This window comes from Pistacia vera, unplaced genomic scaffold, assembly GCF_008641045.1.
Source record: "Pistacia vera cultivar Batoury unplaced genomic scaffold, PisVer_v2 Contig662, whole genome shotgun sequence".
Taxonomy (NCBI): Eukaryota; Viridiplantae; Streptophyta; class Magnoliopsida; order Sapindales; family Anacardiaceae; genus Pistacia; species Pistacia vera.
The window spans coordinates 183,809-201,018 of NW_022196515.1; the positions used below are offsets into that span (position 1 = coordinate 183,809).

The window sequence follows — 17,210 nt, forward strand, 5'->3', positions numbered from 1 at the left end:
TCGAAAGCCGACGACCATCATTGGAAGGTGGCTAAAAGTTGCCGAAATGATGCACGACTAGTTGGTTGGGGGTGTTTAGTTAAATTAACAAACTTAGAGGTTAAAAAAAATCTACATATTTTAAGTTGAATATAATAGGATTGGATTTTGAGAATAGTAAAATAAACATGTATTTTGAATAGAATATGATATGAATAGGAAAATAAACATAGCCTATACTATTTACTATTAATACTTCAATTTTCGTCACGTCTTTATCTAAAAGTTTGAATTCAAATACCCGTCAAACTTTGCAATCTGCGTGAAAGTGAAACAAGAAATAAGAGTGTTTACCTTATTGGGTGTTTTATCCTTTCAATTCCTTCATTGGTTACAAGCACATTAGATTTGATGCATAGAGTTTAGACAATAAGTTTTAACCAGTTCTTTTATGTTTTTCTATGCTTTTTAAGTGAAGAAGTAGAGAATTGATCAACCTAATTTATAGTAAGAGTATTCAAGTCATTTATTCAAAAGTTGAAGGAAAAATGTATATGCAATATATATAACTAGTCAATAAACATTTTTATTAACTATCAATACATGCATTCATTCTCTAAGATAATCAGATATTCGAAATCAATTTGAGTGAAAAATAACTAATGAAGATATAGTTTGGCTCCTTTTACAAAAACTAGATTTAGAGCATTGATAGAATAAGGGCTAGCCAAATATAGGATTTGCTATAATTTTTATGCTCTCTTTATAACAACATAAATGACTTATGGTTCTGAGCATTTTCTTTTCTATTTGTCGAAATCACTATCACCTAAAAGATATAAATAATTATATTTCTTGGTAATTTGATCCACATTCACCTTTTTCCTTCTCTATATTGGGGTTCTTATTAATGAACTAATCTATTTTGGGTTAGGGGAGCAACCCTTGGGTAAATCATGCAAATGTACTATTTTTGTGTTCAATAGATAATCGAATATGAGACTGTGGATTGCATCATTTGGAGCCCCTTTGGTTCACCCTGATCCTTGGACTAACCTATGAGTGGGTCAAATTCCATCTTAATTACTAAGCAACTAATATTGAGTTTTACCTAAAATAATTATGGGTAATACTACGTTGACAAATTATTTTCATTAACTTTCTCTCACAAACGCAACATATCAGCTCCCGATTGGTGAGCTCACAATAGGTTTCACCTGACCAAATTGAGAAAAAGTTAGAGTTTGTCAATCTATCTTTATTGAATAATTATATACCGAAGAACTAAAAAATATTTATAATACTATTATGTTAAACTAATACAGTAAAACTTCTTTATAGTGATATTCTATATAAGAATAATATCTATATAGTCATAAAAAATTTTGGTCCCAACTTAACTAGTTATAAATAAGAATAAATTTCATATTGTAATAAGTTATAATTTTTCTAGGTCTTGTCTTAAGGAACTTGTCTTTACATGGTAATAATTATATGTATATTGTAAAAAATATTAAAGGTTTAAGATGAAATAGATATATCTATATAAAGTTTTTTGAGATAATGATTTATGTTTTAGAATTGTTACCATATCTTTTATCTGATGGGTAGGTAATAAGCCGCTAGTATGGACACCTTCTTGTTGAAGCCAAAATATTTTTAACTTATCAAGTATGTTTAAAGTTTCTTGATATGAAACTTTTGGTATTTCTGTATTATCATCCTCATGATTATCTTTTTATTTAATTTTAATAATTTTTTTTGAGTTAAAACATACACGATTTGTTGCTCACTTAGATGATTGAAGAAGACATTAATATCTATTTAATTAGTGTAGTGATGTTGTGGAATCTGATCACTCAAATTTGTAATGACTATTTGATATCCATTTTCGTACTATCTTGATACTACTAAAATAATGAATTAAAATCCTAATATTACTAAAATATGAATTATAAAAAAAAGAAATCAAATTAATAAATTTAGTTGGTAGAAAAATTATGATTATAAAGACAGTCTATTTTATATTATTTTAAGTCAAATTGTATTTTTTTAATACTAAATATTTTAAAGAATAATTCACATTAAAAAAATATAAATAAAAAGAGATGGTAGCAAAGCGACGTAGTTTCAAATCAGAACTGTCTTCTCCGCCGCCGAAAAAAGTGAGAACTTTTATGTTGCAGGGAGCTTCTCCCTCGCTGAGTTTGATGTTGCTTCCAAATTTTCTCAACCTCAAAAAACTATTTTGATCACTATAATAGGCTAACAACCCATGTTTCGGTCATGGTTTAGGGTCCTTTTGGCTCGAAAGAGCCAGAGCCATTCTCGTTTTAGCTTCTTCCTCAGAACCCAACTGAACTCGTCCCATGTCAAACCTTCATTAATTGGTGCGCTTTATTCTCTCTCGGTTCCTTTTTGTAAGATTTTATGTCTTATTTATGGTTGTGTGTTGATTATTGATGATGTGTTTGTTCTTAGGCTCACTATCTAATCGTGGTTCGAGCTTGCATTGTGATTTTGTTCTTGGAGCTGGAGCTTCTAGGGGCTTTTGCGCGGTTGTTGCAAATAGGAATTTGGAGAACTCCCATGTTGAGATTGATAAAGACAAGAAAGTTAAGATTTTGTATGAGAAACCAATTGATTTTACCAAGGTTGATATTAATTTGCTTCCTACTGTGATGATTATTGGACGTCCTAATGTGGGCAAGTCAGCTTTGTTCAACCGGTTAGTTTTAATATCATGTTCTTGTTCATGTTTGTAAAGCCATTAGAGCCTTTTTGTTGTCAATGAGTAATATTTTCGGTAACTGTTGAAGTAAGCTATCAAATGTGCTATTGAATGTGTTCTTGAAAATTGATAACACAAAACCTATTTCTAGTTTCATATTTTAAGGCTTTTTTACATTTTTAAAACGGCAGTAGATGTGTGGGAAGATTTATTATGTGTTTCCAAATGTGATTTTGTTGTTTGTTTTTGGTGAGTGGTAGGCTGATTAGGAGGAGGGAGGCCCTGGTTTACAACACACCAGATGATCATGTTACTAGGGACATAAGAGAGGGGATTGCTAAACTTGGTGATTTGAGATTTAGGGTCTTGGATTCAGCTGGCTTGGAAACTGAAGCAACTTCTGGGTCTATTCTTGATAGAACCGCAGGGATGACTGCAAAAGTTCTTGCAAAGACTCAATTTGCAATTTTTTTAATTGATGTGAGGTTAGTTCTATGTATGAGCTTGTGTGTACTTTATGAAGTATTATTGTTTGAGTTTATTTTTTCCAATGCTCACAGTAACAAATTCAGGACTTTGAAATCTTGATGATGAATATCAGTAAACAAAATGTCGTGATTTATTGGATGAAAATGATAAGTTTTTAGTTTACTATTATTAGAATACCCCAAGGGTTTATCTATGCCGCAATATATGATAGTCATATTTCTTAGGAATGGACGAGAGTTGGTTACAATTCGGAGCTGCCTTTTTCCCTGAAAATATAACCGTGTGTTTTATTGGGTGCAAAAGTATGAATTCCTTTCTTGGTGTTATTTTATGTCTAGAACTGGACTTCATCCCTTGGATTTGGAGGTTGGAAAGTGGTTGCGTAGACATGCACCAGGAATCAAGCCTTTGGTGGCAATGAATAAATCTGAATCTCTTCATGATGGCACTGGCTCTCTTGCTGGTGCTGCTGCTGAAGCCCTCATGTTAGGATTTAGGGACCCTATTGCTATATCTGCAGAGACTGGACTGGGGATGACAGAACTTTATGAAGCTCTTCGCCCAGAGCTTGAGGATTTTATGGTCCGAGTTTTAAATGGTAAGATCATAGATTTTTTTTTTTTTTTTGATTATCTGTTTAATTTCTCTGTGTAAGGTCTGTAGTCTATTATGTTTCACGTAACATTTTTTTGGAATAAATAATAATACTATTGTCAATTGGTGTCTGAATAAAATTTGTGAGAGAGATGATACAGACACGGTAAAGTGAGTGTATACTAGTATGATTGTTTTAACTTTTTTTATTATCTCTTTTCCTCCCCTTAACTCCGCTTTGCGTTTTGACTTATCTAGATAATTGTTGTCAACATGGTAGCTCTAGTCAAGACAGCAGCTCTGGTGAGGTTGATGAGTCTAAGTTGCCATTGCAGTTAGCAATTGTAGGAAGGCCTAATGTTGGGAAGTCTACCTTGCTGAATGCTTTGTTACAAGAAGACCGTGTGCTGGTGGGTCCAGAAGCTGGTTTGACCAGAGATTCAGTGAGAGTGCACTTTGAGTATCAAGGGAGAACAGTATATTTGGTATATATATCAGAATCCCATGGTTCATTCCTTTTCTGGGGGTCTCGTTTAGTTTTCCTTGTTTTGAAATGTTGATTGTGATTATATTGAAATGGAAGGTTGACTGAATAATACCGATGAAGTAAGTATCTTGTATTGTCAGCATAGTGTGGTAATGATAGAGCTTAAATACTGTTGTCAGCCTTACCTACCTTCTTAAGCTTTCATGGCAATATTTCAGTTTTTTCGCTTAGTTTCTTGTTGGTTTAATATTTCATTGGTCGATGTTATTGTTGATTACTTTTCAGGTTGATACTGCAGGTTGGTTGGAAAGGACAGATAGGGAGAAAGGACCAGCATCATTGAGCATTATGCAATCAAGAAAAAATCTGATGAGAGCTCATGTAATTGCATTGGTCCTTGATGCAGAAGAGGTGTGCCATATATTATCTTCTTTTTTGGCTATGACTATGCCTTGGGCCAATGATTGTAGTATTTGATCCAAGATGCTAAAAATTAATTTCATCTTCTTGAAGTCTATCTTATCTTGTATAATGAAGAGTATTTTGACGGCTTGTGATGGTTTTGTGTGACTTAATTACAATGTGAATAATGTTATTAGTGGGGAGGCTTTTGAAATCTCCAGTTTTGTTAAAATTATGTGGGCCCTTGATTGTGGTGGATTGCCTGTTTGATCGTAAAACCACTAGGGCATCAGAAGTTAGATAACAGGAATTGCGTAAAAGACAGATGGAAAATATCTGTTTGGTTAACATAATCTGTTTCAAAAAAATTTCTGTATGTATGATACATATGCTTATAAGTTTCATCATGTGTATGATAATCAGATTGCAAAGGCAAGACGTAGTATGACACATGCAGAAGTAGTTATAGCCAGACGTGCTGTGGAAGAAGGGCGTGGTTTGGTTGTAATTGTCAACAAAATGGATCTTCTAAGTGGGAGAAAGAATTCTGCCTTGTATAAGAGGGTCAAGGAAGCTGTCCCTCTAGAAATTCAGACAGTTATACCCCAGGTTTGTCAATTTCTGTAATTTTTATTTACTACAGCTTATTTTCGTAGGATCAACCCTTGAGTAATTACCTTTTAAAAATTTATACTTGTTACTGACTAGAATTTGATCTACATTTTTCTTGTTTGATGTTGGATATCGTTGTCAAAGAATCAAATTTTTCTTCCGCTTGTATGGAGTGTGGAATTTTTTTTTTTCATACTTGATTCTTTTAAACTTTGGAGCTTGAAGTGAGAGATTTTATCTAGGCCAGCTGGAAGTAAATTATCTCTTAACTTTTAGATTAATGATGTGTTAGTAATAAAATGACACTCGAGAGATTTATCTGGGGGGCTGTTACCCAAGAAGATTAGTTTTTCGGCAGAGTTATATCAAGGTTTTTGGGTTCGATTTGGAGACAAAAAAACCTCAGAACCAGAATATGTGATTTGTAGTGTGGTGCTTTGTCTATGATATCTTGTACAGCAAAGCAATCACGTCAGTTTCATCTTCTTTTTGACATTGAACGATAGTGATTAGCATTGACATGGTTTGGTTGGCAGGTGACTGGAATACCTGTTGTATTCACTTCAGCGTTATAGGGAAGAGGCCGGATACCTGTCATGCGTCAGGTCATTGATACTTATGAAAAATGGTGTCTAAGGCTGCCCACGGCTCGTCTTAACCGTTGGTTGTGTAAGGTCAGTATCCATTGCCTTTCCATTCCCTTTCTCCCAGGATTAAAAGTGTTACTTGATTATAAACATCTTTCTCTCTGTATGCCCTTTTTGGTCAGGTTATGAGCCGGCATTCCTGGAAAGATCAGTCTGCCCAACCAAAGATCAAATATTTCACCCAAGTGAAGGCTCGGCCTCCCACTTTTATTGCCTTTCTAAGTGGGAAGACACAGCTATCAGACACTGAACTCAGGTTCTTAACGAAATCTTTAAAGGAAGACTTCGACTTAGGTGGAATACCTATTAGGATAATGCAGCGAACGGTACAAAGAAAACTTGGGAGTAGCAGTAGCAGAAGTAGCCATTCTGTTGGCAGAACAGTTGAAAGGAACTTTTCAGACAAGAGAACCATTCCTTCTTAACAATACAACTCCTTAACATCTTCACTCGCCATTATGGGGCAAAGTCGTCTAGTGTTGCATTTCTTATATGTTCGAAACGATTTTTTTGTTTTTTTTGTTTGGGAGGAGGGGGGAAGGGGGTTTATTTAACAAATGTAAATTATTTGTGCTGTAATCTGTTTTGTGAACCGGTGTGTTAGCTATGGCTTATTTCTTAGTTGAATCCTCTTCTGCTGTCCAAAACTTTTTCCATGAGGAGCAAAAACAATGCAGGCCCCTAAATTACTTGATATTGTTGGGCTTTGAGGGGTTTCATTGGATTTAAGCCCAACTTGTGTGGTTGAAATTGTCTTTTGGGCTTTTATAATACGCCCATTAACAAATTTTTAATGAGATAGAGTGGGGGATATGTTTTCCAATCATCCAATGCCCCCTTTCCTGGAAAGCAGTCATTTCCTAAGCACATATATAGAGCGTTTCGAAATAGAACTTGAAATGAGGATTTAATTAAGAATAGTACAATACATACAATATTATGTGGTAAAAGAAGATTGAGTGAAAGTTTAATTGTAAATTAAAATCAATCAATCATATTTTGTCACACAATATTATATAAAAATGTTGTATATATAGTATTACTAGTTAATTAATCAAGACTCATAAGCATAGGCCCAATATATAATATGATCTTGGCCCATAAATGAAGTGGGCCTAGAATCTAACCAAAAAAATTAGAAAAGAGAAGAAGAGATAGAGGGAGAAAGATATTATAATGCCCAGACCAGAGGAAGAGAGAGAGAGAGAGAGAGAGAGAGAGAGAGAGAGATGTGATAACAAAAAGGCCAGGCACCCACCAATGATATAAGTGCCAGCATTGCTAGATCTGTCAGTTTCTTCATATTTTTATTTTATTAAATAAAAGTTTGGTGTTTGACTTGGCTCGTTGATGAATCTATTGTCAGTAATGGCTTACAGAATGATGTCTCATCAAACAAAACAAACACACCGCTGCCTTTAATAATCCCCATTCAATTGCACCGCTATCTCCTTCATGGTCCTTTTCCCTCTCTGTCAGTCCTCCATCTTTAGCACCATTTTGTACCTTCCATTGGACCATGCAGCATTAGGGTTATTATCACTTACTACTTTGTTTCCTTTGGTTTTATGTTCAAAACCAATAATTAGACCTACCCACATTGTAACTTGGTACAAAATCACATGTAGAAAATCGAAAAAAAAATAAAATAGATATATAAAAAGAAAATTCACATGCAGATGAGAAGAGAGAAATCAAAAGGACAAAAATATAGCGATGATTGGTAAAGACATAAAGAGGGTGAAGACAGTCAACTTTTTGCAGAGGTTGTGAAGGATCATTCACGGGATCCCTGCTGCTTTCTTTATTATATATACGTGAAAGACAAGAGAGAGAACCCAGAAGAGTTATATTATATCTACGAATTCAGGAATTAACAGCAGGTGCTGGATCGATGGAGTAGTTAGTTAGTTCCATGTCTTCGCTAGAAGAAACATTTAATGTAAAGTCAGAGAGTCAAACATTGGTCACCAAGTCCTGTCCTGGTCTACTCAGTCGTTCAAATTTTTGACTCCTTTCATTAAATCCAACGGTGCCTGTGGACCCTTCATCATTGTTCTTGTTGCCGTGATCCCATCTGCAAGTCTCAGCACCACTGGCTTCCATAGTTGCTTGATCAATTTACTAAGAAAAAATTAATCCCATGCTGCAAGAGTCATTTTTTTGTGGGTTTTAGAGCTTGTGAATCGTTAATATACAATGTCCAATCTCAGTCCCTGTGCTGTATGTTGTCTTTACATGAGAAGAATATCAGTATGTCGGTCAAGCATAATAATTAGAATGAGCAAAAATTAGTCACTTGAATGTATGTATTAATTGTTGATGGGATTAGGATATGTTGATATTTCTGCAATTAAGAGTCGGCAAAATCATTAAGCTACAAGCAACGTCTTCAACTAACAAAACAAGAAAAGCCATTGATTACTTTTCATATATACAACAATGACAAGGTGTAGAGATGACTTTATAAGACTGACAAGTCTTTGTGATTTAGAGGAGGTCTCAATCTTGGTGGGGTTATACTTATGTGATTGTGATTGGACATTATGTTTCCTTGTGCTATTCTAGAGTTTTGGACGTCTATCTATATATCAATTTTTTTATATATCGTCATTTGCCATTATGGCAGCACCAAACTTCACCGCTCGATCCATTCCTGCCTTAATTTTTGAAACTTTTTTAGAAATGGGAAATTAATATTGTAAATATCAAGAACATTCCAAGACATGAGTTTCCACATATTGCGAATATAAACTAGTTAATTAACACTCTATTATATTGTACATTGTCACAAAGAATTGAATATTTTTATTACATTCAATTCTTTTTCATATTACTTGTGCGTAGTATGTCTGTATTGGACTAATAACAACATTCTTATGCCACCATAGCGTCGACGAATTGCACCAATACTGACGCTATAACCCTAGCGTTGAGTTTGACGTGATGTAGATAGGTTTTCTTGTAGTAATATTCCATGTTCAAGAGGTGTCTTGACCCTTCAAATGAAATATTTTGATCATGAAATAAAAGGCTAATTTTGTCTTAGTTTTTTTTTTTTTATTTTCTCTATATTACTCAGTACCAACTTTGTCAAAATAATGGAAAATTAACCACTAATTAGGCCCCACTTGGATCCTCGAAGAAAGACTAAGAAATTTGAGTTCTTCACTTTATTTAATTATTTTCAATTGTCCAATTTCTTTTAAGTCATTGGTAGAAGATTTATGTTGATCTATCGAAGAGATTAAATTCCTAAACGTGGAGAAGAAATTCCATCAAATAAATAAGTCATTGAAAGAAACTTTTATAAATACCATACTAGTCAAATTGACGAATTATTTAAGAGTAAGAGAAAGCGAGAAAGCATAGCTCAGAGAATATTTTTATTTGATTGTCATTCTTAATTAGAAAAGTCTTTAGAGAACAACAAAATTAATGTCAAACAACCAAGAGAAGGTTTCTTTCTTTAATTTTTCTTAATATCAAAGATCCGAAACGACTATCAAACAATCTCTCGAAACATTCATGAACGTACCCCACTCAAGCCAAGACCAAAGACTGACTGAGGAGACTTGAAAGATCTAAATGCACGACTTCAATTAATTAGTAGAGTGGAAATTAATTAATTATATTCATATAAGAGTATATTTTATATGGTCAAAATAAAGAAAGATGGAAAAAAAATATATTAAACCAAACAATTGTTACTTAAAAAGGTTGAATTATTGATTATATTAATCCTCTTTATAACTAATAAGCTCTAGAATAATGGCCTAATATTAGTTATCTAAAATTATTAATGATGTAGGGAAAATAGTGTTAAATTAGGATTTAATTAGAATTTAATTTTGTTTCCCTTTCTTTATTTGATTTTCTTATTTATTTAGGGTTTCTATTAAGAATTCAAGTAGTTTTCTATTTTAATTAGGAGTTTAGTCAATTTAGGCAATTTTAATTTAGTTAAATTTTATTTTCTTATTTTATAATTAGTCAACAGTAGGGATTTCTTGTTTTAATTAGTTTTCGTGTTTAAGTAAGATTTTATTTTCTTGTTTAATTAGAGTCTTGTTAGGGTTGACTTAACCACCTTATATAAACATATTATTCGTTTCTTTTGAAGAGATAGAATATTCAATGAATTATTCAGATTTTCTTTCAGATTGAAGGCTTAAGTTTCTGTGATTGAGGCTTATTTATCAGTTCTCAAGCTATAGTCGAGTGCTAGCCTAGTTGTTACACTAACTTGCTGTGTTAGTTGGAACCAAAGCAGGCAAAATTCGTCTGATCTAATGGCTGGTGATGATGTTGTAGGCGACGACGGTTCTCATGGCGAAGATCAAGGAGTTGAGACCTCGCAAGGGGTGGCGTTGGCAGCTTTGGAGCAACAAATGGATCTTAGATTCCAGTGTTTAGAACAATGCTTTGAAGAAATTGCAGATCAACTTGATGCTTTGAGCAAAGATGCCAATAGAAACAAGAATGAAGAGAGGCAACGTCCTGGAGATGATGTGGCTCACAGATAGCCTGTCAACAGACCAGTTTTTGCAAATAGGTGTAGACAGCAAGTCTACGTGGAAGATTTGGACGAAAAAGATGATTACTTTGTAGATTTTGGGAGGCACGTTGGATATGGACGAAGTGATTATGGGGATAGAGATACTAGCGAATTCAAATTGAAGGTAGATATTCCTTGTTTTAATGGTAATTTAACTATTGAAGACTTTCTGGATTGGATTGCGAAAATAGACAGGTTTTAATGGTAATTTAACCATTGAAGACTTTCTAGATTGGATTGCGAAAATAGATAGGTTTTTCAAATATATGGAGATTCTAGAAAGAAGAAGGGTGAGACTTGTTGCATGTAGATTGAAGGGTGGAGCTTTTGCATGGTGGGAAAGATTACAATCCATAAGATTTCACAAGAGGAAAGCACCAGTTAGAACCTGATACAAGATGAAACAATTGTTACAAAGGGATTTTCTTCCCTTAATTATGAGAAGATCTTGTTCCAGCAGTACCAAAGATGCCATCAGGATTAGAGATCTGTCTGAAAAATATATTGCTAAATATCGACGGTTGTTACTCCACCTTGACTATAATTAACATCCATATAGAGTAGCTTTAAGATTCTTTAATGGGCTGAATGTAAAAATACGAGCTCAAATTGATTTATGACCTGACTTTACATTGCTTGATGTTCTCAATTAGACTTTGATGTAGGATCACAATTAAGAATTAAAAAAAAAAGAATTCTTCTTCAGAGAATACATTCCTCACCAGTTATGGAAGAAGACAAGAAGCATAAAGCATTTCTTAAAGAAATTCTTAAAGCCAACGAAGATCACGAGATTTTACAAATTGAGGATCACACATCAAAGGAGATTGAGCATGAAGTAGACGTTGAAGCTGAACAAGTTCTCCAAAAAGAGAAGATTGAACAAGAGCAAAAGCAAAGTGTCCTGAAGAAGAAGCTTGATCAAAAGCAAGTTGTCCTAAAGGAGAAGCTTGAGCAAGAAGAACACATTCAAGTTAAGGATCAAAAGGATGAAACATAGACAACATTCGATTTTGACTTGAAGACTATAGTGTGTGACAACTCTCCTAGGAAGATCAATGACAAAAGATATTTATTTGCTCCAAAAGAGGACTTATTACTCTACTTCAAGTATCACCCACCAGATTGAAACTCGATGATGAGTTTATTTTTAAGAGGGGGAGTATGATGTAGGGAAAATAGTGTTAAATTAGGATTTAATTAGGATTTAATTTTGTTTCCCTTTCTTTATTTGATTTTCTTATTTATTTAGGGTTTCATATTAGGAATTCAAGTAGTTTTCTATTTTAATTAGGAGTTTAGTCGATTTAGGAAGTTTTAATTTAGTTAAATTTTACTTTCTTATTTTATTATTAGTCAATAGTTGGGATTTCTTGTTTTAATTAGTTTTCGTGTTTAAGTAAGATTTTATTTCCTTATTTAATTAGAGTCTTGTTATGGTTGGCTGTAACCACCTTATATAAACATATTATTTGTTTCTTTTGAAGACATAGAATATTCAATGAATTATTCAGATTTTCTTTTAGATTTAAGGCTCAAGTTTCTGTGATTGAGACTTGTTTATTAGTTCTCAAGGTATAGTCGAGTGCTAGCCTTGTTGTTACGCTAACTCACTGCATCAAATAACCTCCAGCCATGTGGTTTTGGTAAACCCTATTCATTAGTTTCATCCCAAAATAAATTCAAAATTTTGCGTGAGGGACATCAATTAAAGTTAAAGATTTCTAAAGTTTATTAGAAAGAATTTTGACCCAAAAAAGTTTTAAGTATGATGAATATATTACCTTATCGATATGTCCATCTATCATAATGTGAAAGAAAGGAAAAAGAGGCAGAGAGTAAAAAGAAGCCAAAGTATGCCAAGAGAAAGAAGAGAGAAGATAACCATCTGTATATATTTGTATTGTAGGGTTTACATGTAATCTATTCTATTTATATAGAAAATGTAAATACAAGTATGGCCAATAATATTTGTAATGAATTTACAATCAGCCATAATCAAGAAATTGTTTTACAAGAATCAAGCCTTAATATCATCATCATAATGCAAGGCATAATCTCAGCACTAAGATCACAGATGTAATTACTACATTCCATCACTCATCCTTAAGCTTGTGGTTTGTATATGTTAAAAACTCTAAGCTTGCGAAGAAGATATGGGTGTTGTCTACTGCACAATGATTTTGTAAAAATATCTGCTGGCTATTCTGAGGTACGAATGTGTAGAGTCTTGATTATCCCTTCCTGAATATGTACGAATGTGTAGAGTCTTGATTATCCCTTCCTGAATCTTTCCCTTGATGAAGTGACAATCGATCTCTATATGTTTTGTTCTCTCATGAAATATTGGATTTGCTACAAAGTCATTTGCAGCCTTGTTATCATAGTATAAGAGAATTGGTTGTTTTACATGCACCTTTAAATCTCCCAGTAGCCTTAGAATCTAGGTGATCTCACATACAATCTTAGCCATGGCCCTATATTCAGTCTCTGTTGATGAAAGTGATACTATGAACTGTCTCTTTGTTTTCTAGGAAATTAATGCTCCTCCGAGTTTTATACAGAACCTAGTGAGTGATTTCCTTGTCATCGGACATGTGGCTCAATCAGAGCCGTAGTATGCTGTGATCTCTAGACTTCCTTTTCGAGGTAAGAGAAGCCCTAAACCAGGATAACCTTTCAGGTATTTAAGAACCTTTATTGTTACATCTATGTGAGAGTGCTTTGGCCTATGCATGAATTGATTGAGAATATGAACTCCATCACTGATGTCTGGTCATGTCATGGTGAGGTAGATAAGTCGCCCTACCAACCTTTGATAATGTGAAGGATCCTTTAAAGGTGGATCATTTTTTGAAATACCATTATCATACTCTTGAGTGGTAAACTTGGTATTTTGTTCAACCGGAATGACACTTGGTTTGCATGCTGATAACCCAGAATCTGATACAAGTTCTAGGTGTTAGTAATCGATCTATCCAACGTAACAGAAAAACAAAAATTTTAAGGGGTGAATCGATTCCTTTAAAGCCAAGATCAGAGTACAAATTATATAGTTAAAGCGTTAAATCAAAATTCTGCAGTAATAAAAATGATCTAGACAAGGATCAGAGATCTTACGCACGTTTGGAGACTCGTTCAAATGTCTCTGAATATGCTTCGCTATAGATCCAAGAATAGGATCGAACGAATGGTAATCCACATGAAGATAATCTGAAGAACCAAAGAGGGATTTGCTAGATCCTCTTTGGCTTCAAGAATCAAATCAAAATAAAAGAAAACTTTGATCCAATCTCAAGGGCAAATGTGAAAGGAGAAGAGAAAAGGGGGCTGCCTCTTTTTCTCTCTTTTTGTTGAATGAATAAAATGAAAAACCTTATTATTTCTCAACACAACTTGCACTTATATAGGGCAAATTGTTGAAACCCTATTCCTCTAAGGAATACCCATGGGTTCCATCTCTTATTCAACCTTGTATCCAAACACCCCTCTTGTGGTATTTTTATTTTATTTTAATTATTATTATAATCAAAGTTAATTAATATATTTATGAAATATATTAACATTTAATTAACAATAACAATTCATTTAAATATATGCGTACATATATTTAAATATAATCTCACCGATTTAATTTAATATTAAATCTAGGCAACAACCTCAGCAAATCTAATTGCACTGTGAGATTACCAAAATACCATTTCGTCCTAAAAGATGAAAATGCCCCTTGTACAAGCTGATTCTCAAATTATCTTCTATGTGTGTAACCCGTAGGCTCCTTATCATACCGACAATGATTAGTATCGCGATTAATACCAATTAATCACCTCACAATACACAGACCAAGATTGGCCCCTAGCAAGGCATCATAGCCACCCGATAGATTCAGATTCAATAAAATAGCTACCTGTCAATGATATAGTTATCGTGCAATCAAATCCTTTCATCATCTGTTATCTCATTGAGACTGAGGTACAAAAATAGTGTCAACCTCAGTTACTCTCAATATGTTTGTATTCAGTTACTGGACCAATGACTGGAATAAGAAATTAGATTGAGCAATCAACTCAATCCCACTGTGGCCACAACTTTAGTGTCATTGCCATATACTGAATTGCGTAGTGAAATAATTTCTCCCGTACTCGAGAGTGATGAATCCTCTATCGATCCACCATAGTCTTGATACACTCCTCTATCAAGCTAATCACTACCTTATTAACAGCTTTGAATAGAACTGCGTTGCGCTAGTGTCAAACTACACCAATCGGTGCACAAGGAGCTCTAGTGATCTCAAGTATAAGGATCACATGCACCACCATTCATTAGAGGATTTATTCCGTAGACATTGGGGTAACCATCCATATGGAATCCTCTGATGGGTTAGTCTAGTGAACTTACCTATAGCAAGCACCCATATGTTGCACCAGGTTATTGGCAAACAACCTTGACAAGTGAGATCAGTCACTGCCTTTCGACAATGTCGTTCAAGGCTATGATAGTCTTACCATATTATTTGTGTCTTTGGTCAAAATAATACTAGGGCTATGAACATTTTTAGAATGACCACCATATGTGATCATAGGGTTCTCACTATCAAGATTTGAAACACTTGATACCCTCGTCACGGTTCTACCATCCTAAGGCCATATATCAATACATATAATATGATTTACACGATATTTAATAAAATGCCTTTTATTGATCAATGAACATTATTACAAAGAGTCAATTCTACAATAATTGATTCGCTCTAGGGCACCTACTTTAACACTAGGACATACTTTCGTTGGCTTAGTGAGAAGCCTGCTGGAGATCTTGCAATTTCTATTCCAAGAAAATATTTTGGCTCACCTAAATCTTTTATCTGAAAGTACTTATTGAGATGATCCTTTAAGTTTTTGATGGTCAACTCATTGTTTCTTGTGATTAAGATGATGTCAACATAAATGATGAGGGTAGTGAATGAGTTACCTTCTTGCCAAGAAAAGAGATCATAGTCGTGTTTGGATTGGACAAAGCCTATGCTTGTAAGGGCTTATGTGAATATCTCATTTCATTGTCTAGATGCTTGTTTTAAACCATGGAGTGAATTATGCAGATGACATGCTAAGCATTAGGCAAAGGGACTAAAATGTAAGAAACAGAAACTTAACCCAATACGGTGCGTTTATGTATAAATTGTTGCTTATATATATAAACATTCCTGTGTAATGTAAATGTTAAAAGGAAAAGATTGGTGAAATAGACCAACGTCTCATTCTTTCTAGCTTAACTAATTTCTCTTTCTCTCTTATTTTTCTTATTCAATTTTATTCTTCTTTCTTTCAAATCCGCCCAAGAACCTTCAAGAATCTTTATGGTATTAGAGCCTTTGACAAACGTCTATGGCTAATCTGAGTTCTGGATCTCTAGATTCTAGTTCAAAGATAGTTAATAAGCAAGCTGATAATTCAGGCGCCATGAGTTCAGTTGCCCACTCTTCTTTTCCAACTTTGTCAGTCAAGTTAAGCGAGAGAAACTACAACTATTAGAGATCTCAAATTCTACCTGTGCTGACTTCATGAGCTTGATGGCTTTGTCACAGGTGTAAATCCTTGCCCTTCCATGTTTTTAAATGAACAAATGTTAGACTCTGAACGAATAATCAAGAAACCTAACCCTAAGTATTTTGATTGGAAAAAGACTGATCAATTTCTAGTGAGTTGGTTAATTTTGTCTATCTTTGAACCTATGTTTAGGCATGTTGCCAAATGCACAAGTGCATATGAAATTTGGAACACTTTGGAGTTGTATTTTCAATCCTTCTCTAAGGCTGGAACATTACATTTGCGGAATTTGTTGCAAAATACTAAGAAAGATTCTGTGAGTGTTAATGAATATATTCTAAGGATGAAAGAGATAGGGGATGAATTAGTGGCTAGTGGAGTTCAAATAGGAGATGAGGAACTGCTTTTATATATCTTGGATGGGTTAGGACCAGAATTTGATGCTATGGTGGCTAATCTTGTAGCCAATAGCAATACTACCACTCTTCAAGAAGCTCAGTTGCTTCTTCATAAACATGAGATGCGAATTGAGAGACAAAACAATACATTTTCGAATTTTCATGAAATGACTTCTGCATTATTAGCTTCAAAACAGCAAGTTTCAACTGACACTACTGGTGTGCCACAATTTCAAAGCCCCGTGGTATCACCATTCCAGAATACCAGCTCTAGAGGAATATCATTTCAAAATCCCAGCCCTTCATCTATGATTCAACCAGTTGGAATTCAGAACACCAGTTCCGTACCAATGGTTTAGCCAAGCATGATGAGTTATCAACATCATGAAATATATCCTCATCAAACCTCTAGTGTAGATATGTATACCACTGCATTTCCTCACACTGCCATTTCTCAATACTTAGCTCTTGGTGGATTTTAGTTTAACAACAATAATGGACTGAGAGGTAAAGGTGGAGACATAGGGCATTTCAGGCCTAGATTAATCTGTCAAGTATCTGGCAAAATTGGTCACTCAGCCTTTCAATGCTATCATCGTTTTGACCATCATTATTAGGGTTTTCAAAACTCAAACTTCAACCATTTTAATCCCTCTCAAGTTCAGTCAACATCTCTTCCATCTCTAGTGAATAATGGATAATCTTACCTAGGAGTTTCACATGAACCTGCTGCTGAAGCTTAGGCTCTCTTTGCAGCAAACTATCTA

General features: G+C 34.2%; 1 protein-coding gene across 1 annotated transcript; it reads left to right on the plus strand.

The window, feature by feature from the left end:
- Positions 1 to 2,239: 2,239 nt before the first annotated feature.
- On the plus strand, positions 2,240 to 6,451 carry LOC116112487 (GTPase Der-like). Its single transcript, XM_031398626.1, has 9 exons — positions 2,240 to 2,369; positions 2,461 to 2,707; positions 2,971 to 3,195; positions 3,538 to 3,797; positions 4,052 to 4,278; positions 4,566 to 4,691; positions 5,106 to 5,291; positions 5,831 to 5,968; positions 6,064 to 6,451. Exons 1-8 carry the CDS (start codon positions 2,255 to 2,257, stop codon positions 5,867 to 5,869), a joined length of 1,425 nt encoding a protein of 474 aa, XP_031254486.1. The 5' UTR covers positions 2,240 to 2,254; the 3' UTR covers positions 5,870 to 5,968; positions 6,064 to 6,451.
- The last annotated feature ends 10,759 nt before the right edge of the window (positions 6,452 to 17,210 follow it).

What these genes read in the sequence shown, in the direction of transcription:
- LOC116112487 (XM_031398626.1), top strand. Translation starts at nt 2,255, where the DNA reads ATGTTTCGGTCATGGTTTAGGGTCCTTTTGGCTCGAAAGAGCCAGAGC. An exon ending in TATGGTCCGAGTTTTAAATG is followed by an intron (nt 3,798 to 4,051) that starts GTAAGATCATAG and finishes TGACTTATCTAG; the next exon opens with ATAATTGTTGTCAACATGGT. An exon ending in AAGGGAGAACAGTATATTTG is followed by an intron (nt 4,279 to 4,565) that starts GTATATATATCA and finishes ATTACTTTTCAG; the next exon opens with GTTGATACTGCAGGTTGGTT.